Source organism: Pipistrellus hanaki (assembly GCF_964339955.1).
Source record: "Pipistrellus hanaki genome assembly, chromosome: 13".
NCBI classification, from domain to species: Eukaryota; Metazoa; Chordata; class Mammalia; order Chiroptera; family Vespertilionidae; genus Pipistrellus; species Pipistrellus hanaki.
The window spans coordinates 58,007,693-58,033,090 of NC_140515.1; the positions used below are offsets into that span (position 1 = coordinate 58,007,693).

General features: G+C 62.8%; 1 protein-coding gene across 3 annotated transcripts; it reads right to left on the reverse strand.

Annotated features, from left to right (window-relative positions):
• On the reverse strand, positions 1 to 24,685 carry TEX264 (testis expressed 264, ER-phagy receptor). Of its 3 annotated transcripts, XM_084902356.1 has the most exons (6): positions 24,553 to 24,668; positions 23,700 to 23,763; positions 21,115 to 21,406; positions 13,722 to 13,943; positions 3,618 to 3,786; positions 1 to 576 (listed from the first exon to the last, which is right to left on the reverse strand). In XM_084902356.1, exons 3-6 carry the CDS (start codon positions 21,370 to 21,372, stop codon positions 284 to 286), a joined length of 942 nt encoding a protein of 313 aa, XP_084758482.1. In that variant the 5' UTR covers positions 21,373 to 21,406; positions 23,700 to 23,763; positions 24,553 to 24,668; the 3' UTR covers positions 1 to 283. The 3 variants fall into 3 exon arrangements, with proteins under 3 accessions (XP_084758482.1, XP_084758484.1, XP_084758483.1); XM_084902358.1 differs by lacking the exon at positions 23,700 to 23,763 and having other exon boundaries at positions 24,553 to 24,685; XM_084902357.1 differs by lacking the exon at positions 24,553 to 24,668 and having other exon boundaries at positions 23,700 to 24,266.
• Between the last annotated feature and the right edge of the window lie 713 nt (positions 24,686 to 25,398).

Consider the following 25,398-nt stretch of genomic DNA (forward strand, 5'->3'; position numbering starts at 1 on the left):
TGAAACAATAAAATCTTTTGCTTTATTCTGGTTCCTGGAAGCTCCAATGTGAATCTGAAAAAAGATTTAACAGAGGCAGCAGCCCGGGGCCGGGGCAGGGAACAGTCCCTGCTCCTTTTCCCTGGGAGCCAAGAGGGCAGTGAGGACAGGGCTTGGCTGGAGGCCGGGGGTTGAAGTCAGGTCCCCTGAGACCCCTGGCCCTCGCCTGGGCCCGGAAGGTGGAGGAGGAGGCTGAAGAGTCTGGTCAGTTCCTTAGTGACTGCAGCAGAGGACGGGGCCACGGCTACTCCTCGCCTCTTTCGGGGGTACTGAGCTCGCGGGGCCACTTGGGAGCTCCCAGGGGCTCAGCCTCAGGGCTCAGCCTGGGCTCCCCCAGGGGTCCCTCGCCCTCCAGGTCCAGCTCCTCGAAGGATGAGCCGCTGGCGCCCGACTCACTGTAGCTGTGCTCACTGCGGGTGTCACTGTCGTCCCAGCTGCGGCCGCTCACCCCAGGGGACAGTGTGGCCGCTGACGTCTCCCGACTGCCGGGACCCACCTCCAGGCTCACAGAACTCCCATCGCTCAGCGTGTCAGCTCCTGGGCCGGGAAGAGGAAGCGCGGTTAGCCAGCACCCGCCCCTCCTCCAGAGGACAGGCTCGCCCCCCATCCCAGCCACTCAGCCCGCACTGCTCATGAATAATAAAGCAGCCCGGCCCAGGAGGCCCATCCAGCTGCCCTCTGCCCTCCGCCCTGACCCGCAGCACTGACCCGCTGCACTGACAGGGCAGAGGGAGCAAGGAGGAAGGGGGAGGGCAGCCTGCTGTGCACGCCTCTCCCTGCCCCAAATTAGCCTCAGCTCCCCGCACTCCCACAAAGCCTGCCCCCTCCCGACTGTCCATTAAGCATCACTGGGCCCTGAGGGTAGAACAAAGAGACCCAACTGATGGCCCCGCCACCCCCATTTCAGGCTTGGAGAGAGGTTTGTCCAGTGACCTAATGTTGCCCAGAAGACGTGAGGATGGGAGACTGTCCCCCCGCCCATGGAGGGCCGCCAAGGAGCAGCCACATGTGGGAGATCAGCTGGCCCTGCCTGTGGCCCGGCTGAGCCTGACTGGAGGAGGGGGGGGGGGGCGATGGAGTCCTGAGGAACCTCTCCTGGCTGTTTGAAGGAGGGTGCTGGGAGGAAGCTCCCCTATGCCCGGGTCACCCCAGGGGAGCCCTTCCCTACCCCAAGCACTGGTGGTTCCTGAGCCACAAGCAGGAGGGGACCACGAGAGCACTATGCTGGCAGCCGGGAGCCCAAGACAGTGCTGCACGGGCTGCAGGGCCAGTCCCCCAGCCTGCTCCTTCACCCCCATCTGCTCCAGCAGCCCTTCCTCTGCCCTGCTGAGGGGCACCCTCAATTCACCTCCCAGATCAGAGGCCTGACAGCAGCTGGGGTGGCGAGGAGGGCAAAGCTCAGGCCCACCGTGAGGGGGAGCGGGACAGGAAGCTGACAGGCCCTCTCCTGTGTGTGTGTGGGGGGGGGCGGCTGTCCAACATCACAGAAGGTGAGGGGGGCCAGCGTCCCAGATCCTGTCTCCATAGTGATGGAGCCCAGAGCCAGGCTTAGCTGGGACTGCCTGGCGTTTGGAACTTTGATTAAGGCTCAGCTTGAATCAAGGGTGGGGTGGGAATTTGGGGTCTGCCCTCCTCGTCCCCTTGGCCCCAGGAAAACGCCCTCTGGGCCCATGGTGGAGGTGCGGTGAGCCCTGGAGGGGCCAGGCTGCTGGCCCCAGCGCCGTCTTCTTGCTGGTGCCCCGTCATGGCTCCCCTGGTGCAGGCATTCAAGAGTGGGCCCAGGCCACACCCTGACTTAGGGGTGGTTCCCTCTGACCGGGTCAAGACTCCAGCCCCTCATTTGCTCCTTAAACAGTGATCAGCGCCCCAGGGCTGCAGGCCTGAGAGGAGCAGAAGAGAGCGCCCCATTCCCTTCTCCTGTTCTTCCCAGGCCCGGGCTCTCTGGGGACAGGGTGTGGAAACCTCTCCTGCTCCAGGGCTGGGAGTGGTCAGGGAAGGAGCCCAGGGGAGCCCTCAGGCCTCCGAGCGCAGCCCCTGCGCGTGGGGACACTTCTGGCAAAGGAGCACAAGACAGGGAGTCAAACCCCCCCCCCCTCCCAGGGCTGCGGGGGCAGGGACGAAGCTGCCACCTTCACCCCAGGCCCCACCTCCTCCGCTGCCCACGGCCACCGCAAGGAGATCGAATCGCATCGCCTCTCTGGAGCTGAATAATACATCAATGTAATAACAGGCACAGGCAGCTAATCACCCCTTCCCTCCCAGCCCAGGGGGCCCAGCGGGGAGGCAGGTGGGACAGGCCGAGCCTTGGGTGGCCAGGCTCCCAACATGCACTGCTATGCAAGTGTCAGGCACCTGGCAGGCGACACCGGAGCCACCCTGGCCCCTGGCATCAGGGCAGACCCTGTCAGAGGGGGGCAGACCCCTCGGCCCCACACCAGGGGGGTGGGCGGGCGGGCTGGTGGGAGGACAGGCCCAGCACTAGGGCGTGGGAGCGCGGGCTGCAGCCGGCTGCAGCGGATGCCAAGCAGTTCTTCAGCACCCTGGCAGGTGGTGTTTGGGAGGGAGGCTGGGGGGGGGGGGGGGGCAAAAAACAGGGGGAGAGGCAGCAGAGAGGGGTTGAAGGAAGGTCAGGGCACTGCCCCTTCCTGCCCTGGGACTGCCTGGGCCCGCTGACCTTGAGCTGCATCCTGTGTCCACAGTCAGGGCACTGGAGCGTCTGCCAGCACTCCAGGAGGGTGGGAGTGGCGCCCCAGGGGGGTAATTAAGCGGCAGATGAAGCTAACTGTGCTGGACGCAGCCCCCAGGGAGTGGACTGCCGCTCACACCCCCACCGACAGCACAGGCCTCTCCAGGTGACCTTGGCTGCTGAAGGGACCGACAGAGGGAGTCTCCAGAAGAGACAGTGAGGAGGGACAGCCACTCTCCGCCCAGCCTGCACCACCCCCACAGGCTGGACCTCCAGACCCACATGAGGCTCCACATTCAGGGCCAAGGGTCAGACCCAGGACCACTTGGGATGTTCCCAGCAGGTCTCCTCACCCTTGGGCACAGGTCATAAGAAGTCATGACAGGAGGGTGAGCTGAGAACAGGCAGCAGCCGCTGGCCTGGACCTTGATCTGAGGGCTGGCTCTGGTGGGAGGGGCTGGGCACCGATCCCCTGCCCCTCTGCACGCTTTCTGGCTGCTTTTTTACAGGGGGAGAGCGGCTGGCTCTGGGCGGGGCCGTGGACTGGGGGCAGAAGGGCACCTGTTCCACTGACCTTTCAGGTCCAGTGCCAACCTTCTTTCCCGAGGAGCCCCACCCTATGGCACCTTCCCGAGCACCTCAGCCTCTCCCACTCACCCAGCTGCCTGTGAGCTGTTTCCAGGGGTTCCCCTGTGGCCCCGGAAGGGAATCAGGCAGAATCCGGGATCTGCGCTGCCAGGGGTAACGTGTATGAATCCACACCTACGTGGCCCCTTGTGTCTGGGAACAGCCAACTCTGCCTGTGGGTCCCGGGGAGCAGGTCTTCTTCCACCTCGGCCAAGCTTCCCCTGGACACCCACAGGCAGCTCACCTCGCCCCCCGGCCCTCGTACCTGTGGCGTCCATTTGGGCATCGCTGGCCTCCGCAGGCCCCCGGCCTTTCCGCTCCGTCTCCTTCACCTCAGGGACATAGAAGTCTCCCTGCCGGGCCAGCGGGCACATGAAATAGATCTGGTCCCGCTGGTAGATCTCCAGCCGAGGGTGGGCACACAGCTTCCGCTCCTTGCCAGACAGGGACAGAGGAGGAGTGAGCCCTGTGTGCCTCGTCCCCGAGCAGCTACCGTGCGCTCCTCCCCAGGGCTGCTCTGCCTCGGGGCCCGATCTCCCTCAAGTTTCCAACCCCACACCCCGGGCAGTGGTCCAGGGACCCAGGAGTCCTTGGGGCAATGCCCTGGGACAAATGCTGAGGGAACCCAGGAGCCTGTCCCTGAGTGTTCTAATGGGGGCTGGGACCAGAGGCTGTTCCAGAAACACTGGTCTCAGCCAGCAGCCTCACACCTCACACCAGACAGGGGCCCACGAACCACGGCCCGAGGCGCCCAAGCCAAGGTCTGACTTGCCAGACTTTCTATCCCAGGACCCCCGCCCTGCCCTCTTCTCCAGCTTGGACAATACTGAGTGACCCACATAGACCAGGAGAGGCCAGTGCCCTGTCCTTGCAGACATGTTCCTACAAACCCTGGACAGGGCTCTAGGCAGCTGGACCTAAGCCTCCCTTCCAGTACCGTTGCCCTGCAAGTTCAGGTCCATGCCAGCCTCTGAAACTGTCCCAGGCTGTCCTGCACCCGGGCTCAGAGTGTTAGCCGAGGGGGAGGAGCCAGACCCTAGGCTGGACGGGCAGGCAGGACAAGTAGATCTAACAGCAGACATTACCCCAACTCCCTAAGGGGCCCCAAGTTCTGGGACAGGCTCTCCCCTCCCCTCTGCCTGCACCCAGGCCCAAGACTCCCCAGCCCTCGGTGTGGGTGGAAGGGGCACAGACAGATGCCTGAGTGCCCTGAGGCGGGAACAGACCAGGACAGGGCCAAGTGCATCCTGCTCCTGCGCCCGCCCCTTCCTGCGATGGAGCACGATTACCACGGAGATGACTAGAGGCTCCTGCCCTCCACTGCTCACCCCCAGCCTTCACAACATGGCTATTTATAGCGCCTGCCGGCTCTCGCCACGAGCTCTGCAATGAGCCTTCCACTCAGCGGTAATGAGAAGCCCGGCGGCCGGCGGGCAGAAGCCACTCCAGGACTCCACTTGTCCGCCTGCTGGCCGAGCCCAGGCTGAGGAGCCCCTCCCTTAAAGAACGCGAAGAGGGGAGAGGGGGGAGCGAGGCTGAGAGCACCCGGGAGGGCCTGTGTCCTGCGCCCCCCTGCGCTCAAACGCAGAATGGGACAGCCGAGCCCTGCCTCCTCCAGGGCCAGTGAAGGAAAGTCACTGTTTTTAATAGTTGGAGCCAATCTTCTCTGCCAACCTGGGTGCCCTCTGGGCCATCTCACAGGCCATGCCCCGAGCTCCTCCCATCGCTGAGCACAGGGATGCTGCCTGGCTTCTCCATCCGCCCACACTGTGCCCTGGCCCCTCAGGAGGGGACAGAGCAAGGACACTTCAGGCAGCGGAGCGACCAGGCTCGGGACCCTTCCAATGCCAGCGCTCGGGGCGGGCATCGGCCAAACCTGAACGCACCCCTCTGGGTGAAAGGGCCGTCACCAAGGCTGGGGGGCTCCTGGAGGAGGTCCCGGTCCCTTCCTGGCAGCCAGAGAGAAGCGAAGGGAAAAGGGCCCCCGGACCCAACCAGGACGTGGCCTTCCCCAGCAGCCCATGCCCTGGGCATTCAAAGGGCCCACAGGGAGTGCCTTAGTGGCCATCAGTCACCTGGCAGCCTGGCTTTTGGGGGTGCCCCTGGAACCAGAACTTGTGCTCACCCAGAAACTAAGAACATTGGAGCCCTGCCCCTGCCTACACTTGAGCCTACATAGCTTCCCTTCAGGAAGTAATGGGGACGTTAAGAGGAAGAGTGCTCTTTCTACCCTCCTTTCTAAGCTGGGCACCAGGGTAGGCAGCGCCAGGCAGCCACCTTTGCCACCTGCTCTGCCATCCCCCTCATTGGCAGGCAGGAGGCAGCTCTGTGGCTGCTCTGCGCATCTGCCTCCTCCGGAGAGCCGGGCTCTGAAGTTGCCTGGCTGTGGACAGCCCTGTTGCCATGGAAACTGCATCCTCCATCCCTGCCGTCGCCTTCATCTCAAAGCCATTGGGGAGAACAGAGGAACCAGAGAGACAGAGGAGGGAGAGAAAACTGTGGCCTGGCCACACAGCCTCTCCTTTCCTGCCCAACCCTCCCTCCTCACAGCGTCCCACACAGGACGCACCAACTGCCCAAGCCTGCCCCAGGCCTCTGGAAGGGCAGCCTCATACCCGAGCCCAGCCACCACCTGGAGACCCTGGCACTCCCTGTTGGCAGGAGGTGCCGAGCTCACTGAAACCCCCGAGAGCTCAGCCCCAAGTCACTTTCACACATGCTGGGCCTGTCAACATTCAGACGCAGGGGCTTGAAGAAGACAAAGGCACCAACTTCCAACCCAGGCCCACAGGCAAGGGTCGGGCTGAGAAATGTCCCCAGCCTCTGTGTCCACTGAGCAGCAGGGAGTCCAGTGGCGGCTGGGGGCGGAGGGGGCGGGACAGGACTAGCCCTAGGCCCTGTCCCTACGTGACCAGGCGGAGGACGAGGTCTTTCCCTCCCAGCCTGGGGGAGAGGGGCCGTGCTCAGGTCCTTGCTGCTCAGCAGGAGCTGCGGCCCAGGCAGCATGTCCACGAGCTGGTGACTACAGGACAATCGTGAAGGAAGGCAAGGGCAGCTGCCTCCCCTCAGCCAGCCCCTGGGAGCCCTCGGAGACAGACTGCCAAGAGCCAAGGACATGGGGTCAGGGCCGCGCTGGCTGGCACTGCTGGGGAAAGGGGCCTGAAGTCCTCCCGGCCTGGGCTCCCCTTCCCACAGCCCAACAGCCAGAGGTTTGAGGAAGCGTCCCTGGGACAGGGTGCCTGCTCTGGCCACTGGCCATCTGATGAGGCCACCACTCAGGGCAACTCACTCCCACACACAGTCTCAAGGGGCCCCCGGAAACTGGACGTAGGCGTTCTAGTCCCTGGGACTCACCTCCAGGGTTCCCTCCCTCCTGGACTTCCCACAAGTAGAAACAAAGGGGACGTAGGACACGGGGGGAGGGGGTATTCTAGACCTCACTTCCCCACCCCCACCCCTGCACTCTCACCGGCTCCCTCACCAGGAGCGCGGGCAGACAGGGAAAGAGCAGTGGCCCCAGGCCCCCACAGTGCCACTGCCCAGCTACTTTGGGACATACCACCCTTCCTTGCCTGGATGGGGGGCTCACCTCCTAGTTGGGGGCAGGCATTCAGCCCACGCAGCTTAGGGCCCCTGCAAAGGGCTAACCTGGCATGCTTGGCTAAGGCTTCCCGCCGGACCCCCAGTCCTCCCCTAAAGTTCTTACTGCTGAGGGGAGAGGAGGCTGCAGGGGAGAGAACTACCTGAACTACCCTCACCCAACGTTCTACTTCAGCTAGGGTGGGGCAGGTGAGGGTAGATCTCACCCCAGGCAACCTAGAAGCTAAGTCTGCTCAGAGCTAAGTGACCTCAAATCCCCCAAAGGATGAGCGCTGGGTGCAGGCCCAGGACTGGTCACACATCTCCTACGGAGCTCTAGGCCCAGGAGGGGATGAGGTCTGCTCTTCCGGCTCCAGCCAATCACAGGTCCTTACCTCCTGGCCCCCTCTTCCCCCCCAGTTCAGCCTGAGCTGCTCAGTCCTACCCGTCCATCCACACCAGGCTGGACAGCCGGACAGCCACACAGCCAGCACACAGCTGTTGCATCGCACCTGAGGTGGTGGCATCTCTGCACTGGGTGAAGTGAGGCATGCTCATTGCTAATTACAGACAGCACGCGTACCGCCTGCACGCAGCCGTCCCTGCAAGTGGGGGCTCCGGCCAAGGAGGCCCCTCAGGCAGCTGGTCTGTACCGCACATGCAAAGGGATGCTAAGGAGGGGGGAGGCGTAGCTGGGCGGCTGGAATGCGGCACGTTGTTATTATTCTGCCCCGGAACTTCTGTCAACGTCCCCCTCCCTCACTCCCTCTCACCCCCACCGGCCTCCCAGCAGCCTCTGGCCAAGAACCTGAGCCTGACTGTGGGGCTGCTGTGACAGCAGGGAGAAGCTGGGAAGCGTTTGGAGCTCTCCCCTCCCCTCTGCAGCAGGGGGGCCCGAGGCTCTGAAAATGACAGGCAAAGGAGACAGAGAGGGGCTGCCAGCGAGGGCAGAGAGAGGACAGAAGGGGCCGAGATGGAGGCTGGAGCTGGAGCCGTGGCCTAGATGGGTGGCTTCTCTCTGGATCAATCCCCCAACTGTAAGATAAAGAGATCGAAAGAGAGGATCTCAAAAGAAGTGAGGAATTGGGAAAAATGAATAAAACACCATTACTTAAAGATCAGGCAACTGTACACTTGAAAACCCCCAAAAGAATCAATGGAGACACTTTCCCAAACATTAAGGCCCTAAGTAACCAAAGCACAGTGCCTTTCTGTGCATCAGTCACACAGGAAGTACAATGGGAGGAAGAGCTGAAGGCTCTCTTGGGACCGGTCTAGCCCTGGGTCCAGAGCCTGGGAGGACTGAGAAAGGGGAGTGTGAGGGAGTGGGTGCTCGCTGTGCCCACTGCTGCCGCTGCCTGAGACTTTTCATTTTCACCTCAAAGCCGGCAGCGTGCCATGCAATTTACACCTCTGCTCATATCCCCACGCCCAGGTCCCGGCTTCCCGGGCACGGCCTATGGGGAGGGCCTCAGGGGCGCTGGAGACCAGGGTGGGCTGGGGCACCGAGAAGCAGGGAGGTGATTCGCTCTGAGCAGGCGCAGGGGACTCCAGCCCTTAAGCACCATGAGCCTGGGTGGCTGGGAAGCCACCCCCAGGTTCCACATCTCAGCCTGCTCTGCCCGGGGAGCATGGGGGAGAGCCCCATAGGGAGTTGGGGGCGCAGTCCTGGGACCCCACCATTCTCCCTTCCAAAGGTGCGAGGGGTGCCAGGGCAGGCCCACAGCCCCCCAGGACAGCTGCCAACTTCTGGGGCAGGCCTATGCAGTCAGGGACCGGGCCCGCCCCGCCCCGCCCGGACAAGCCCATGCAACGCGGCTGACTGATCACCCAGCAGCAGGAAGGCTGCTCGGTGCAGATGGGCAGATGGAGCTGTGAAGCCGAGCACCTGGGAGCCAGAGGAACCAGAAAGTGCCAGAGAGCAAGGACAGGTGGGTGAGTGGGATGGGGAGGAGGGGAAGAGCGGAGGGGGAGGCCTGGAGGTGGGGAAGAAGAGGCTCTGACGTCTCATCTCAGGTGGCACCTCTGACCTCTGGCCTCTCAGGAAGCCCCTCTCCTGACCCTCAGCAGACAGCGGCTCTCCCGGTCGGAGGGCTCTCTAGGGCCAGCCCAGCCTCCTCCCGGAATCCCAGGCGGCTGGAGAAGAGCACAGGATTTTTCCCAAGGCCATCTGCCTGGGGAAGAGGCTCCCTTGGATTGGTAACCGCCCAGCCCACAGCACACCCAGACGAGCCTCAGCCCCCAGGGTCCTGCAGGGCTGCCAAGCGCACATACCCGAGCTGGTATTTTGAGAGTGGAAGCTCCCACGCCCGCCCCGGCAAAGGCTGGCTTTGTGCTTTCGGTCCTGGGGTAGGGGAGTGGGGAGGGGTGAAGCCAGAGAGGCTGACAGAGCGGAGAGGCCTGGCCTCCTGTGCCCCCCCACCCCCCGACATCTCAGCATCCAGGGACACGGCAGGGTCTCCTCCTCGCTTGGGGGGTGACTGGGAGTAGAGTCCCTGCTCCTCTCAGCTAACTTCTCACTGCGTTCAGAGCCCGGCTGTGGCCTCTGGCTCCTCTTCCCCTTCCCGTGTGCAGTCCTTTCCCTGAGGCTCACCTGCTCAGATGCCACCCAGCCTCCTCTCCTGGCCCAAACTCCTGCTTCTCCTGTCTCAGGCCACAAGGCTACCAGGCCATGCCCATGTCTGTGTCTCTGCCCAGCCCGCTTTCTGGCTGGAGACCACTACCTGTCCTTCAAGGCTCAGCCCAAAGGCCACCCCACCCCGAGGCTGATCTGCTGTCCCTGTGAAGCCGCCGTCCCTCACATCCATTCTTGCTAGGCAGGGCCACGCCTGTGGCGGGGGCTTTGGGGGAGAAAGAGCCCAGGACTCGTCACGCGGCCCCAGGTCCTGGCGCTGCCAAGTGCCCTCCGCTCTGGACTGGGCAGGCCCGTTAGCAGGTGGCCACACTGGCAGGTGAGCTGGCCCTGGAGCTGCAGTGAGGGAGCCGGGGACAGAACTGCTTCCACCTCACTCAGGGTGAGGACACGAGGCTTTCTGGGCGTGTCTGCTGCCAAGCCTCCCTTCATGGTGCCTGCTGGTAGCGGGCTCTTCCTGCCCTTTGCTCCTGGCTCCCGCCGCCTCCCAGACCACGGGCCAGAAACCCCGTGGGGAGCAGCATGGCCCTGGCAGTGGGTAAACGTGAGTAAACGCTGGGGTCACCTCTCTCCACATCTGCCACCTTTGCTGAGCTCATGTGGAAGGAATCCAGGCTTTATTTTTAATAAGGGAAGCCCTCTCCACGCCCCAGTGCAGTCATTTTCTCCTCCAAACAAAAGCTCCCAAGGTCATCAGGGGCAGAGCTAAGCCCTCATCCCGGCGTCCCGCCGAGGGGCACCTCAGCACAGACCCTAGACTCCCCAGAGCAGGCTGAGAACTGTGGTCGGGGTCCCTGCCCACCATCAGCCAGCTGTCCCTTTTTTGTTATTCATTTAACAAGCAGCAACTGAGCATCTTGCTGGGCGCATGCTAAACTAGGACGAGGCATATAAAGAGCTGAGCAAAGTTGGTAGCATGTTGGAGGTGTTGGGTAAGTGGCTTTTGCTCAACTGAAAACCTAATATGCAAATGAGGTCTGTCAGCGGCTTACTGCACTCTCCAGTTCCTCTCCAATTCCATGGAGAAAGAGCCAGTGTCTGACCTCCAGGGCCTGCCGACTTCCCAGCCAACCTCCTCCCCTCGGACAATGCCCCGAGCCAGGCCCGGAGCTCAGGGCCTCCCCCACCACTCCCTCCAGGCTGCTCCGTGTGCCTGACCTTCTCAGGAAGGCGGCCCCACCTGCGGAGGGTCTGGGGCCTCTCCCAGTGCTCTGGGCTGACACCTGGGCCTCATTTCCTCCGTGGCCTTGCAATTTCAAGGAGGCCCAGCCCCCTCTTTCAGTTACCAGGTCCCCCTCCAGGGTCAGGGAGCGCTCTCTCCCAACCTGGAGGCCTCCTCCCTGCCTCCAGTGGATGGAGCAGCCTGACAAAGTTGGCATCTTCCACAGACTGGCAGTCATGCTGCCCGCAGCGCTCAGCCGAGGCCCCAGCCCCTCCAGCCCCTCCAGCTTAGCCTGCCGGGCTGGGGAAGGCGGCCTGAGAGCCAGGGCTGCCACATGGATCCAGCCATCCTCCCAGAACACCCCGAGACCTGACAAATGGTTTTCTCTGGGCTCCTCAGTGACCCCAGGACCCTCGCTGTTCCACGAGACCAATCCTGCCCCAGGCTCACGCCCTACCTCCCCCCGATGCCTCGGGTCCCCCTCCCTCCCCCCCAGCGATGGCCAGGGCTTCTGAGATCTTCCTGCCATCCTGCCTCCTCCTAACACAGAAACTCCTGCCATTCCACGGGAAGCACCTCCACGACCCAGCCTCAGACCCAGAGAGCAGTCAGAGAGGCAGAGAACAAGGGCGTGTGCTTGTGTGCTCAAGTGCTCGCTCGCTCTTTCTCTCTCTGTCTCTCTGTCTCTCTCTCTCTCACTCACACACACACACACACACACACACACGCACGCACACGATTAAAGGCAGCCAGCTGTCAGGGCTGAGAGTCAGAAGAGCCAGTCTCATTAGCAGCCTCCTCTCCCTGGTCCCTGAGCAGCGGGACGAGGGCAGCGTGGGAGGGAGCCTTAGATTCTCTCTGTCTCCTGGGCTGAGACACAGGACCTCCCTGTCCACTGCGGGCTGAGACCAAAGCAGAGCCAGCCCCTTCCTCATCTGTCACTGGCTTTGTTCCCCAAGACACCAGGTCAGGCTAAACCTCCACCTCCAGACCCCGCAGAGCACCTGGCCACACCTCCCTGTGGGCAGCCGCATCTCCCCAGCTGGCGGCCAGGCCCAGGTGCCTCAGACACCCTTGGAGAAGCCCCCTGCTCCCCCTCTCCCCAGACTCCCTGTCCCAGACAAGAAAGAGGGTGTACTGAGTCCCGCCCCCCCCTCCAGCCGCACCCCAGGAGAACCAAACCCAGAGCACAGCTGACAGCTCCCACAAGGGGAGGAGGGGGCGGCACTGGCGGAGGGAGGAGGAAGAGCTTTCATCAAAGAGGTGACGTCAAAACCAGGCAACCTGTGAAGCTGTCAGGGGCCGGGGAATTTGGACAAAGGCGTCTAAAAATACACCCGAACCAGGAAAAGGCTTTGGTGGAGGAGTTGCTCGCCACCTCGCCACATGCCACGCATCCTGCTCTGAGGCCGGGACCCAGGAAGCCTCTTGCCAGAGGTCGGCTCCAGATTGGCCCTGCGGTGGAGGATGACACAGAGAGAGCTGGGGACACCACCACCAGCCTCCCTGGGGGTCCCCACCCAGGAGACGGGCTTCGGCCTTGGGCACTGGCCTCTCCCTTCCTGCCCGGACCACCAGCCAGGCCCCCAGCTCCTGCCACACCCTGACGACCCTCAGCCTCTGGCCCATCCCACAGGAAAGCCCCCCCTCCCAGGCCCTCGGCTGCCACCCCAGCTCCCAAAAGACACCTGTGTGCTGCCCTCCCGCTGCTCCTCTTCTTGAGCACCAAGGCCACGGCCGGTCAACCAGGCCCCACTCCTGGACTGCCCCCTCAGCCCGGCCAGTCTGAGCTTCCATTTCCATTACAGAGGCCCTGTCCCTCAGCCAAGCTGCTCTGGAGAACAAAGCCACCAGGTCCCTGCAAACCCACTGAGTTCACATTCCTGCTGACTCCTCCCACACCCTTTCCTCCCCAACATGCCATTCACCTGGTCCCCCAGTGCTCCCCAAGGACAGTGAGTATCCACCTCGTCTGCATCTCTAGAGCCACAGCCAGCCCAAGCCCGGGCACACTAGACTCCGTGACAGCCCCGAGCCAGGACCCGTCCCTCCAGCCCAGACCAGGTTACTTTGCTGCTGGAACACTGTAGCACCTCCCACAGCCTCTCCATGCCCCCTCCCCCGTCCCTGGGCTCAGAGCCCTCTCCTCCCTCCCCAAGGGCTCCTCCAGAATTGTGCCTGAGGTTACTACTCCGAGAGGCTGTCCTGGCCACTCGGTCCACGCTGGTCCCTGCCTTTCTCACCCTGCTCTTCCTGTGCTGTGCCTCCCATTCCTGTCTGACACTATCTCACACCTCTCTGTACTTGCCTATCTCATGCACAGCATCTCCCACCGTGTCCAGCACAGCACCTTCATACACACAAGCTGGACAGGGGACTAGGCAATGGCTTCCAAGCCCAAACTCACTGCCCTAGCGCCCGAGTTCCTGAAATGTTTTAGGGAAAGAAGGATGTGCAACAGGGAAAGTAAAAAAATCTCCTGGCGGCTGGCTCTCTGGCTTCCTCCGCTCAGACGGGTCCGCCAGCATTGCCAACAAGCAGACCAGAAACTGAAGGAGATGAGGCCCAGTCCTGGGCACAGGAAACGGGAACATGACCCCATAAGAGGCAGGGCCGGAGCCAACACACGGACCCCGGCCTGCCAGCCACCGGGAGCCGCAGGCCCCTTGCTCCGATGGGGCCAGGAGGCCTGTCCACCCTTCTGAGTCTGGAGTGGGCGCTGAGCACTGAGGACGTCTCTGGTCCAAGCACAGCTGTACTGGCCAGGCCAGGTTTCTGCACGAGCTCCCTATGCTCCCAGCAGACACTCCGGTGCCCACAAGGTCTTGGACATCGAGAAGAGATGCCAGCAGCCTCTGCCCATCTTCCCGCCCCACAGGCACCTGCCCACAGGACCCCAGGGTGCTGCCCTCCCAGCTGCCAAGTCCTCCCTGGCTTCCACCCAAAGTACTGGCTGCACCCACCGCCCCGGAGCACACACTCCAGGACTGTCTCACCTTGATGTAGGCATCCAGGGCAGGATGGACGCGGCGGGCAGCCAGCCAGATGGACAGGGCGGTGGTGTAGGGGAAGGTGGCTGTCACCACGTGGCTGGGTGCCGGGAAGGAGAACACCTTGAAGCCGAATTTCTGGTAGAGCTGGATGAGCTCAGAGGAGGGCGCCTCCTCCCCTTCACTCAGAATGCTGCCCACTGCACAGCGGCACTTCTCGGGGGGCACCTGGGGAGGGAGAGTGGGGAGTCTGTGTTGAGCAAAGGAAGGAGGCCCTCAGACCTGGGTTCTGTGCCAGCTCACACCTGGCAGAACCACCAGCTCCAGGAGACCATGCAGCCCCAGACACCAGGATGGAGAGCACTGCTTTCTTGCCTGGACCCGCTCATGGCCCGGGCCCGAGGCACCCTGCTGCAGGACCCCTCCACATTCCTCCAGAAGCACGCCAGGCCCCGTGCTGGCTGTAGAAGGGCTGCAGGAAGCGAGAGCGCGTGGAACTGTGGGCTGATGAAACATGTGAGAGCCCTTCCCCATTCCCTCAGCCTCCAGGCCTCCTCTCAGCCCATGCCCGGCCCAGGCCCTGCCCCTTCCCGGCTAGACCAGAGGTGGCTGGTCCCTCCGAGTCTTTCTGGGCCCCTGGGACCAGCATTCCCCTGTCTCCCACCAACCCTGCCAGTGGGGTGCCTGTGTGAGTCCCTGACACTTCCTAGGCCTGACTCCAGGCCTGCGAGGCCCAGCACTTGCTTCTCCTCCGGCCACCTGAGCCTGCCCTGCCCTCGGACTGAGCCCCCAGGGGCATATATGTTTCTGAATCAGAGACTGACGGCAGACTGCGAGCTCTCAATCCGGGCGCTCCTGGTCCCGGATGCACAGGGCCCGCTGGCCCCTACATTTACACTCTGCCTCCACCTGGTCCTCTCCCAGCCCGCCTTCTCAGCACTGTGAAGCCACTGTCACCTGTTCTCGCCTTGGCCCTCCCTCTGGCCTTTCCAAGTCCTGTCAACAACCCTGGGCCCTCAGCTTTGCTCCGCCTTTCTACCTGGCTATGCAGCCTGCCCTGGGCGGCGCACTCTGCCTGGCTCTCACCTCTACGCAGTTCCTGGGGGGTCACTCCGGCTCCCTGCGGCCCTGGCTCCTTGCTGCCCTTGAGTCCCAGGGCATTAAGCCTAGCTCAGGGCGTTAGTGGCAGGAAGCAGGGTACAGTGGTCGGGACCACACCTCTGGAAAGAGGCAGGCCGGGCATGAGTCCTGAGTCATGTGATTCCGGGCAAGTTCCTTGGTTTCCTGGAGCCCAGTCCCCTGATATCCACGTACAGAACTGTCATACTAACGCCTCCGCCTGAGGCCCGAGGCTGGGCCAGCACTCAGCAAATGCGCCATAACCGCTGTCGGTTATTAGCAGCGATGACATGGGCCAGGTAAGTGAGCCTTGGCCTAGAATGCCCATCCACCCAAACCTATGAACACGTCCCCCCTCCCTGCCCATCCTTCAGGTACAAACACCCTCTCAGGGAGCCGTAGGGAGGCTCATGGCACCCCACCTCCCACACCAACACTTTGCTGTAAACTCTTCCCCACATCAAGTCCTCTTAGCGGCAGTCACTTCTCTGGCCTGAGGCTCCTCCCACCCACCCAGGCTGGAGATCCCTGCAGTTCCAAATCTTGTCTCTAGATGGTGCCACGGCCCCACTTCACACCCTAAGAGGAGGCAGGCCCGAAAGACGAGGTTCGGCAGGGTCGGTGCCTGCTGAAAAGCCCGCCTTCCCATTCCCGACCCCAGCAGCCTGGGCGGGACAAAAGAAAGATCCACCATAAGGTATATGGACATTTGGACAGGAGGTCCCTTCATCTCTCGCAACCCCTGGCCTGCCTGGGTTTGGGTCCGAGGGTCTTTCCTGGGATCACTTCAGCAGCTCCACATCCTCCTCCGCCCCCAAAAGGCACCAGCACGTCTGTGATACTCCTGCTTCGTTGGAACTCGCACGGTTCCCAACTCACCTCCAGGATGACACTGGAGCCCAGCACGCAAGGCCATCTCACTGGCCCACACGACATTGCCCAGAATTGCCCGCACACTCAACTGGCACCGTTTCTGCATCCCGCGGTGCCCGCGGGGCCTAGAGCCCAGTTGGGCAGGTGCCCACTGCATGTCTGAGTAGCAGGAGGAGGGACAAACCCAGGCTCTGGCCCGGCTCACCTTGCCAGCCTCCTCTCCCACCACACCCCACAGGCCCACATAGCACTAGTGTGTGCAACTCCCTACACATGCCATGCCTCCCATGCTCCCCGCCTCTGCGCAAGCTAGTTCCTCTGCCTGGAATGTCCTTCCCGCCCTACTCCAGAGTCTCCTCGTCATTGATGTGTCTATCTCCCTCTCCCTCTCCCTTCCTCTCTGAAATCAATAAACTTTTTTTTTTTCAAAAAAGAAAAGAAAGCCCTGGCTGGTTTGGCTCAGTGGATAGAGCATCAGGCTGGGGACTGAAGGGTCCCAGGTTCGATCCCGGTCAAGGGCATGTACCTTGGTTGCAGGCACATCCCCGGCAGGGGATGTGTAGGAGGCAGCTAATCGATGTTTCTCTCTCATTGATGTTTCTAACTCTCTATCCCTCTCCCTTCCTCTGTAAAAAATCAATAAAATACATTTTTTTTTTAAATTAAAAAAAGAAAAGAAAAAAGGAGGAACTCCTCTCACAGGTCAGTAAAGCAGCCAATAAGAAGACGAGGCTCCTGAAACCCTGGAGGCGTTTGGGGCACAGGTGCTCCCTTCCTGCCTAAGCACCCTCTCAGTTCCACAAGTGAGGATACTCACTGCCCTCACCTGCCCTGGCAGCGACTCAGAGGCTATTCAGCAAGCTCACCTCCTGCCAAGTACCCCATACTGAGCTGGGGCTGGGAGGAAGCGGAACCAGCACCAGCAAGGAGGTGAGACAGGCCCTAAGACCAGCTGGTAAGTGGCAGGGGTGGTCTCGGAGCAGAGGGGCTCCCTGGCTCCCCGGCCAGCCAGGCCCGCCTCCAGGGGTATGGCCACCGAGGTGGAAAAGGACTCAGAAGGTGGGAATGTCCTGATGGACAGAACCCCACCCACCTGAGGTAGCCTGGGCTTACCAATCCCACCTGTCTACTCCCTTCCTCCCTGTAACAGGCATTTCTCTGGGTACCTGGGACAGAACCAGCACCGGCACAGAACGCACCGGGGAGAGGGAGCCAAGGTAGGGGACCCAGCACTTTGGGTGAAGGTAGGCCATTCGGAACCTGCCCTGAAAGCAAGAACAGCAGAGCCTCTGCTCTGGGCTGTGAGGCCTCCTGAGTCAGTATGTGAGGGGGCCCTGCCTGAAACTTAAAGCTCCCGGGCCTGGAGAGGCCTTCCAGGACCCCGAGAGGCTAGGATGAAGAGGCTGCCTAGAAACCTCACTGCGTCTGGAAACTGGACAAGATGGATTATCTCCAGGAACCGGGCAGCAAAATGGTGTCCTCTGGCTCAGGCCAAACCCAGGCCCTGGGTTCAGCAGACACGGTCAGCCGCAGGCCCACACCTCCATAACCTCACTGTCTGCCATGCCCAGGCCCAGGGGCCTGCCTGACTCCTCCCTGGCTAGCCTACCCAGCCCAGAGCTGCCCCCGGTAACAAGAGCAGGAGCAGTGCCTTCACTGGCACGGGCGCTCCCAGGGGAACAGGACAGCCGCACCTGCCCAAGGCCGGAGGCCGAACCGTGGACTCACTTACCCTCCTGAGTCCTACAGGCCAACACACCAAGCCCCACAGGTCCCACCGCCCTGGGCACTAGTCAGGAAGGACCTGGGCAACGCAGACCCTGGGCCAGGGGAGGACCTGAACTTCAGGCTGAGGGGAGCGGAGTCCGCAGGACACCCATCTCCAGAGTGGGATCCAGGTGCTTTCTGGGCACTCCCACTTAGAAGTGTGCCAGGGCATTGTTCACCCCCAGGCATAATCCTAGCACCAGTGTACCTGACAAGGTGCTCCCACCCGCCCCAGCTGCTGTCTCCCACGCATCAGCTCCTTTTCGAAACACTGTGCCACCCTAGCCAGTATGGCTCAGTGGACAGTGTCGGCCTGCAGACTGAAAGGTCCCAGGTTCAATTCCAGTCAAGGGCACATACCCAGGTTGTAGGCTTGATCCCCAGTAGGGGGCCTGCAGGAGGCAGCTGATCCATGATTCTCTCTCATCGTTGACATTTCTATCTCTCCCTCTCCTTTCCTCTCTGAAACCAATAAAAATATATAAAAATAAAATAAGCAGCACCGTGCAGTCAACACTGTTACCAATGCTGTTTCTGAGGCCCAGAGAGCTGGCGGAGGTCACACAGCCAGCCCTTTCCTGTGTGACTTCCTGGGCCCACAGCCAGACCAGGTGAGGCCTGTGTGGGAACCAGCCTCCCCGTGGCCAGCTGAGGCCTGGAAGGGGCGTGGCTAGGGAGCTGTCAGTCCACACCTCAGGGGCTGGGCAGCAGCCGCAGCAGGTGGCCAGCTCTCCACGGGGTCCCTCACTGCCGACTGGTTGTCAGAGCCTGAAATAGTCTCCCTTCCTCCCCATGCTCACAGAGCAGGGGGTCTGGCTCCCGCTGGGCTGAGCTGGGGAGGGAGAAAGAGGGGATGGGCACTCAAACAGCTCAGCTGACAGCCCATCCCTTCCTTCCCAGAACCACAATATGCAGGGCCCCAAGCTGGCCACTGCTGGGGGGCGGGGGGGGGGGCGCGCGCCCGGGAGCATAACGCTTGGGTTCCCAGGCTCCCTCAGGACTGACTGGAGGGACCTCTTGTCCAGGCTCCCGACACCCTCCACCGAGAGGGGCTCCCTGGTCCCCGTGGTGCCCCAGTGCCCAGCAGGTGGCACAATATTTGTTCATTCGAAACAAAAAATGACGAGTGACCCAAGAGAAGCACCTCAACTCCTGCTACCTGCTCTGCAGTCTCCTCTAAGCACCACCAGCATGGGCCTGTGGCCTCAGGTCCTGCGACAGCCATGAACTCCTAGAGGTCCGGGCTTCCCTGGAGCTTAAAAGCTCCCAGATAGGTGGGGACTAAGCATCCCTGACACACATCCAGGTGTCAGGAGGTGACCCAACTCTGAATGGGGACGCAGGTATCCTAAAGTGACCCAGGCCTGGGAGGGAAAGGACCAGAGGGGCCACTCTGACCATCCTCTGCTGGCCAATGTCCAGTTGTGCCATGGTTTAGGCCTGGATCACCAGGACTTAGCCTAACCATGCAGCACACCTAATTAGCATGTCTTTCCCACCCTTTTTATTGTTGCTGTTAAATATCTGTTGAGGACCAGGTGCTGGGGTGAATGCCTCACCTGTGCCACTTACTTTATCCCTTGCCAGCCTACCTACGAGGGCAGGGATTTTAACACTCTCTGCGGATGAGGAAATGGAGACTCAGAGAGGTTATGTAAATGCCCAAGACCACACAGCAGGACAGTGAAGAGACGAACCAGAATCATCAAATGCTGGCCTCAAAGCTATTTTCCCAGGCCACATTCCCAGGCCATGGTCCCCAAACTGGCACTGGCGGCCCATGGGGTCTACCGCACTTCCGGGAGAGCTGTATGGTGGGCTGCCTGGAAGCAGTGGCTGCTGGGTCAGGAGAGTGCCACGAGCCAGGGTTCTCCGTCTCACTTTTCCCTGGACCAGCCTCCAGTACGTACCCCAGGTAACCTGCTGCCTGGCCACTTCCCCTCCTGGAATGAGCCCCTCCAACCGAGGCAACGTGCTGCTGCTTCGGGAACAGGTGGGCAAGCCCGGGAGGAAAGAGGAAGCCACAGGACGCCCCTCCCTCCCCGGGGGCTTACAGAGGCCAGGTGTGGAAGGAGGGGCCGGGACTTACCCGAGAGAGGCTCGGGCAGGGTGGGGGTGGGGCACCCTGCCCAGGAGCTTTCCACGGGCCTGCCCCCTCTCATCTTGGTCCCAGTGCTTTTGACTCCCACTTACTGCCGTCACCCAGCTGTGCGACCTCAAAACCTTAATGTCTACTCATCCCTCAGCCAGCTTATGTCACCTCTCACCAGAGACCAGCCCAATGCCCTCCCTGGCCTCTCGGCCTTGTCTCCTTCCTTCCTCCACCTGGCACCCAGCAGCTTCCTAAATCGCAGATGGCAGGTTGTGCTGCACCTTTCCTCCCCTGCCTGGCCCCTCGAACCCTCCTACCTCTTTCTCCACGCCCCACCTGTGTCCTGCTGGCTTCCCCAGTCACCCTAGTCTGCAGGCCCTGGCGTTGCGGTTCCCTTAGCCACGAGGCCCTTCCCGGCAGAGCAGAATCCCACTCGGGCAGAAGGCCCAGCTGAAATCTAGCACCTCCCTGGGCCTCCCTGGCAGACGAGAGGCACCCTCCTCCAGACCCACAGGCAGAGTTCTGTGGGCATGGAGCACCACGCCTTGTTGGAGATTCATTTGTGTGAGCCTGACTTGCCAACCGCAGGAAGCTTCCTGGGGGCGGGGCCCCGTCTGCTCATCTCCAGGGCGCGGGCGTGAGCAGAAGCAGGCACAGAGAGGGCCAGCACACCCTTGTTTTGACTGAGTGCCCCAGTGAGGCCGGGGCAGGAGACAATGGGGAGCTGTGGGCCCTGCCCACGTGAGCTCTCCAGGCAAGGAAACCAGAGCCGGGGATTCCAAATGCCTGGTTTGCCAAGGCTCAGAGCTGGAGGCTGAAGAACCCTTCGCAGGGCTGCCAGCTGTGAGCACCGCCCCTGGCATTGCAGGAGGCCACATTGGCGAGCCCTGACTCACAGCAGGCTGTAGTGCAGCTGGACGCCCACAGGGTGCCAGTGATGCCGGCTTAGGCCCCAACCCCAGCATCTCAGGCATTCTGGGCAGCTCACCTGGCTCCACTTGCCCCCAAGGCCCTCTCCAAACCAGGCAGCTTGGCAACCCAAGGGATGCCTTATAAACAGGTCAGGGGTCGCCAGGATGACGGGGGGTGGGGGGGGTGGGGGGGGATGATTCCAAGTCCCACGCCCACGCTCAGAGCCTACCCCCTCAGCCCTTGAGAACCTAGCACCACAGCAGGGGAACTGAGAAAGGGAAGGCACAGAAATACCACGACAGACATGACCCCAAACGGAGGGCAGGATCTGAAGGCCTGGGGGTGAGGGAAGGGGGGACAGAAGGGAGGCGGCAGCGGATGAAAGCCTGGCTAGGGCCTCCTAGCGGTATGGTCCCCTGCACTCTGAGGCCCATAGGGAGCCAGGGGAATGGGGCCTGGGCAAGAGGAAACCAGCACACACTCCTAGGAGGCTAAATCTGGAGGGAGATTTGAGCTCAGAGAGGAGGGGTCTGCAGGGCCAACTCGAAGATCTTCCCACCACTTCCTTAGACCCCAACATGCCGCTCCCCCAGCCAGCCCTGCCCCAGGCCTGTCCGCAGGCAGGAGGCCCCTTACCATGTGCGGGCTGTCGTAGTAGACGGCGATGGAGCGGAGCCTGGGGCAGACACTGCAGCTCTCAGTGAACAGCCGGCCCGTCTCGCTGTAGGGCCCCACGTGGAACTTGTAGGCCACAGTGACATTGCGGAAGGGGGGTGAGCCGGCGCTCACTGCCACGCCGGCCAGCAGCCCGGAGTACCTGGCGAAGGCCAGCAGGGTCAGCAGCAGCAGCAGAGTCAGGCCCCCAATGAGGCCCAGCAGCAGCAGGTCCGACATGGCTCTGCGCCCCCGACGCTGCACCCCACGGCAGCTGCAGAGGAGACAGGAGAGAGGCTGGCAGCCTGCTCTGACCAGTGTGCCCACCTGCCCGCCAGCCTGTTCTGGCCCAACCCCAGCCCTGCCTTGGGTGCTCTGACCCAGGAGAGGGGGAGTGGCCAGAGGTGTTTACCCATGGAGTGACCTAGAAGGGAGCTACAAAGGATGACTGAAGCCACAGGCCTCCTTATTTCTTAACCACAACCACTGAGGCGCTCAGGGTTGCTGTGCCCGTCAGCTGGCAGCCTTGGTCATACCTGGGGAGACTGAGTCATAGAGGGCCCAAGAGTGAGTCAGCCAGGGACATGCTCCCAGCCCTGGCCAGCCTCCCCTGAGATGAACCAGACCTCAGTCACCCTGCCCTTCCCCCACCTGGCCTCTTCCTCCCCCCAGCTAAGCCACACTACCTGCCCAGCCTCCCAAGCCTCATGGGCCACTGCCAGGCAGAGGACAAGCTAGTGCCAGGGGCCAGACACTTATTAACAAACAGGGAAACCACGAGGAACAAACGGGATGGGGGTGGGGGGATGTGCCCCGGAAAGAGACTCTCTTAGGACATTCTCCTTTGCTAAGCACATCGTCGGGCCTGAGGAATCTTGCTATCCAGCAAGCTCACCCACCCAGAACCAGGGGACACAGATCAAAACAACCAAAACTCAGGCTGCGCTTCCCAGGCTCGAGCCCCAGTGCTAACAAGCTTCAGCCCACTTCTTCAGCCCACAGATTAGAAGCCTCGAGGAGTAGGACAAGGCTGCTGAAGGGGAGACACACAACAGGAAGAAGCAACAGTTACTGGTCCCTGGCCGGAGCGGTTCATTCCGTGGAGGAAGAGTGCTGGCCAGCCGAAACCGGTTTGGCTCAGTGGATAGAGCGTCAGCCTGCGGACTTAAAGGTCCCGGGTTCGATTCAGGTCAAGGGCATGTACCTGGGTTGCCGGCACATCCCCAGTGGGGGGTGTGCAGGAGGCAGCTGATCAATGTTTCTAGCTCTCTATCACTCTCCCTTCCTCTCTGTAAAAAGTCAATAAAATATACATTTTAAAAAAAGTCATCTTGGGATGGGGTGTGTGTGTGGGGGGGGGTGTCTTTTTTTCCTTTTTTGTGTGTATGTCATTTATCTGACAATTCTCCCTCCTCCCCATTGGCCTTTCCCCATTCCTCCTGTTCCTACAATACAAACAATAAGGACATTCATTTCAGGGGGAAACACACCGGAGGGGCAAACTATCCAGGAACAGGCCCAGGGGCACCCCATAAGCTGGTGTGTGTGCCCAGCCCGCCACCCCGCTGGGGGCAGAGTCCTAACCCTCCTGTTGAATGGAGTGGCCTGGTGGGGGTGGGGGATGGGGGTCACAGTACTGAGAAGACTGTTTAAAGAGGAAGGGAAGCATGTGAGCCCACATATTTAAAATTTAAAAGTTTTGGGCGCGCTGAAAGTCAACACTTGAACCCAAAGGAAAACTTAGCTCTATGGAATCACTTGCTCCCTGTGGGTTCTGTGTGTCAAACCTTCTGCTGAAAACACTGTCTGGGAGTCAGCTGCACACAGGGCTTCCTCCCTCACAGAGAAGCACAGCCAATGTCCGGATGCTGTGGCCTCTCCCACGGGTGCTCGCACCCACCAGGTCCTGCCCCCGCAGCCGCGCCGTCTTTTGGCCGCCATTCCCTGTCCTGCCCCTGGTTGGATTGCTCGTCCGTTTTCTTTGACGACGATGATGACGGATCGTCCACTAAGTACTGAACTAGAGGCCAGCCACTGTCTACACGTTCAAAGGCACTACTTCCTGAGTCCTCAGGACCAGGCGGGGCCGGGTGGGAAGTCAGTGCGCAGAGAGAGAGAGACGGGGGGAGGTCACCCCGGGACCAAACAGACCCGGACCACCATGCAGGCAGAGGGCGGGCGGCAGCCTCTTTCCGCCTTTTCCACTTTCCCTGTCCTCCCAGTGACAGGATTTCCAGGAAAGCCCAGGCGTTCCCCCTCCCTGGGCATCTCTGAAGCCCAGACCCTCAGCCCAGCGCTGTGTCTCCTCTCCCAGCTGCCTGGGGAGTGACCGCCCCGGTCCGGCCTCCCCTCCGGGCTGAACACGCCCCATCCCCCCCAAACAACTTAGTCCCCACCTTCCTCTTCCTCTCCCTCCTGAGGGCTCCTCCGAAAGGGGGGAATAAGCCTGAGGGCCCATAGCTCCCATCAGCAGGGGAAGGGAAGGCGGGGAGCAAAGTGAATCCATCCCCCTCCCCTGGGGCGAGGGGGGGGGCGGACCGAGGAGAGGGCAGGGCTGGGGGGCTCACCTGGAAAGCCAGGCTCCCTTTCAGCAACTCATGGCTGCGACCCAGGGCTCCAGGCGCTCCAGTGCTGGGGGCAGAGAGAAGGACCGCTGACCGGGGGCCTCCCGAGGAGCCGCGCCCCCATCACGGGGCTGCGGCGGCCTCCCCACCACGGCCCCTCGGGGCAATGAGAAGCCCAGATCGGCCTCACGGAGTGCCCTGCGCCGGGCCCGCTCCGGCCCCAGGTCTCGAAGAGACGCCTTCGAGGAGGGCTGCAGCCCCGCGCCCGGCCCGGAACGGCCCTGCTCTGAGCTGGGCGGCCGGCCCCGCCCGGGCCGCCGGGTGTCGCCTGCCGGTGCCGGGTCCCAGGCGGCGGTGCGCGCGGCTTCCTGGAGCCGCTCACGTGCGGCGCCGGCCCTTAAAGGAGCCGCGCGGGCGGGCCGGGCAGCGAGGCCTCGGCTCCGGGCGCCCCTGGGCCCCGCCCCCTTCTCCTCAGCCGCGACCTCAGGGGACCCCGGCGCCTCCCTAACTTCGGGGGCGCCAAAGTTTGCAGCAGCCGCGCGGCGGGCTCGGGGGACGGGCGGAGTTCCAGTGCGGCTCCTGCCTCCGTCCCCGCCCCACCCTCCGGCTCAGCGGCCTCGGGACCGGCCCGCCCCGCAGCCGAGACCGGCGGCCGGGGGCGCAGGGCCGGCCCAAGGTCGCGCTCAGGGCCCTCGGACCCGGCCGGGGCCAGGGGTCAGGGAGTCGAGGTGCACGGAGCGGCCTGGGCCGCGGGGGTCACGGAGGGAGGGGGCCGCGCCCGGGCGGACGGAGGTCCCAGGCCCCCGGCGCGCGGGAGGCGGCCCGGCGGGAACGCGCCCCTCCGGCCCGGGCTCACCTCAGCCGCCACCCGCCGCGGACGCCGACGCGCAGGCGGCTCCGGGTCCGGTCGCGGAGCCTGCGCGCGCCCGCCTCGCACGCTCGCTCCGCCCCCTCTCGCGGCGGGACGTGGCCGTGGCCGTGGGCGCGTGCGCGCGGGGCCGGGAGGGCGGCGGCCCGCCCCGCCGCGTCTCCATGGCAACGAGCGTGCGTCCGTCCTCGGGAGCCGCCGGGGGCGGGGCGCGCGGGCACCTTCTCGCCTCCCGCACGCCGCGGGGATGGCGGCGCGAGGAGCCCGGGGCCTCTGGGGCGACGAGGGCACCGGGGCGGCGCGGCCCCGGGCGCGAAGGGAAGGCTACCGGGTGGGCCGCGACGGGGCGCCGGGCTGGGGTCCGGGAAGCCGGCGCCAGAGAGGAGCGTTGGGCGAGGTTTCCGGCATTTCTGCGGCCCGTGGTCCGAGCGAGGCAGGGCCACTTGCCCCCGGCTTAGAGCGGAGTGAACTGAGGCCCCATCTGAGCGCAAGGAAGTGGAGCCAAGCTCCAGACAGCACACACATCAGCTTCCTGCCCCCAGCTCCACCGCACTCCACCCGCCACGCAAAGCACAGGCGGACCTGTCACCCACCCCCATGCCAGGGCTGTCCTAGGGGCTGCGGATACGGAGGGAACAACAACAAAAACCCAAGGCCCCACCCCCGGGGAGCTCGCCAGGGCCACGCCCCCTGCTCAGACTCCTCCCACAGGGCCTGGATGCAGCTGGGCGAGACCGGTCTGCCCTCAGCTGAGCATGTACCAGGTAACTCCCGGGCCAAGTGTGAGCTCCTTGAAGACAGGTTCCATCTTCAGCTCCTATTTCTAAGGACCTA

What these genes read in the sequence shown, in the direction of transcription:
- TEX264 (XM_084902358.1), bottom strand. Translation starts at nt 21,372, where the DNA reads ATGTCGGACCTGCTGCTGCTGGGCCTCATTGGGGGCCTGACTCTGCTG. An exon ending in ACTACGACAGCCCGCACATG is followed by an intron (nt 13,944 to 21,114) that starts GTAAGGGGCCTC and finishes CTCCCTCCCCAG; the next exon opens with GTGCCCCCCGAGAAGTGCCG. An exon ending in CCCTGGATGCCTACATCAAG is followed by an intron (nt 3,787 to 13,721) that starts GTGAGACAGTCC and finishes CTGTCTGGCAAG; the next exon opens with GAGCGGAAGCTGTGTGCCCA.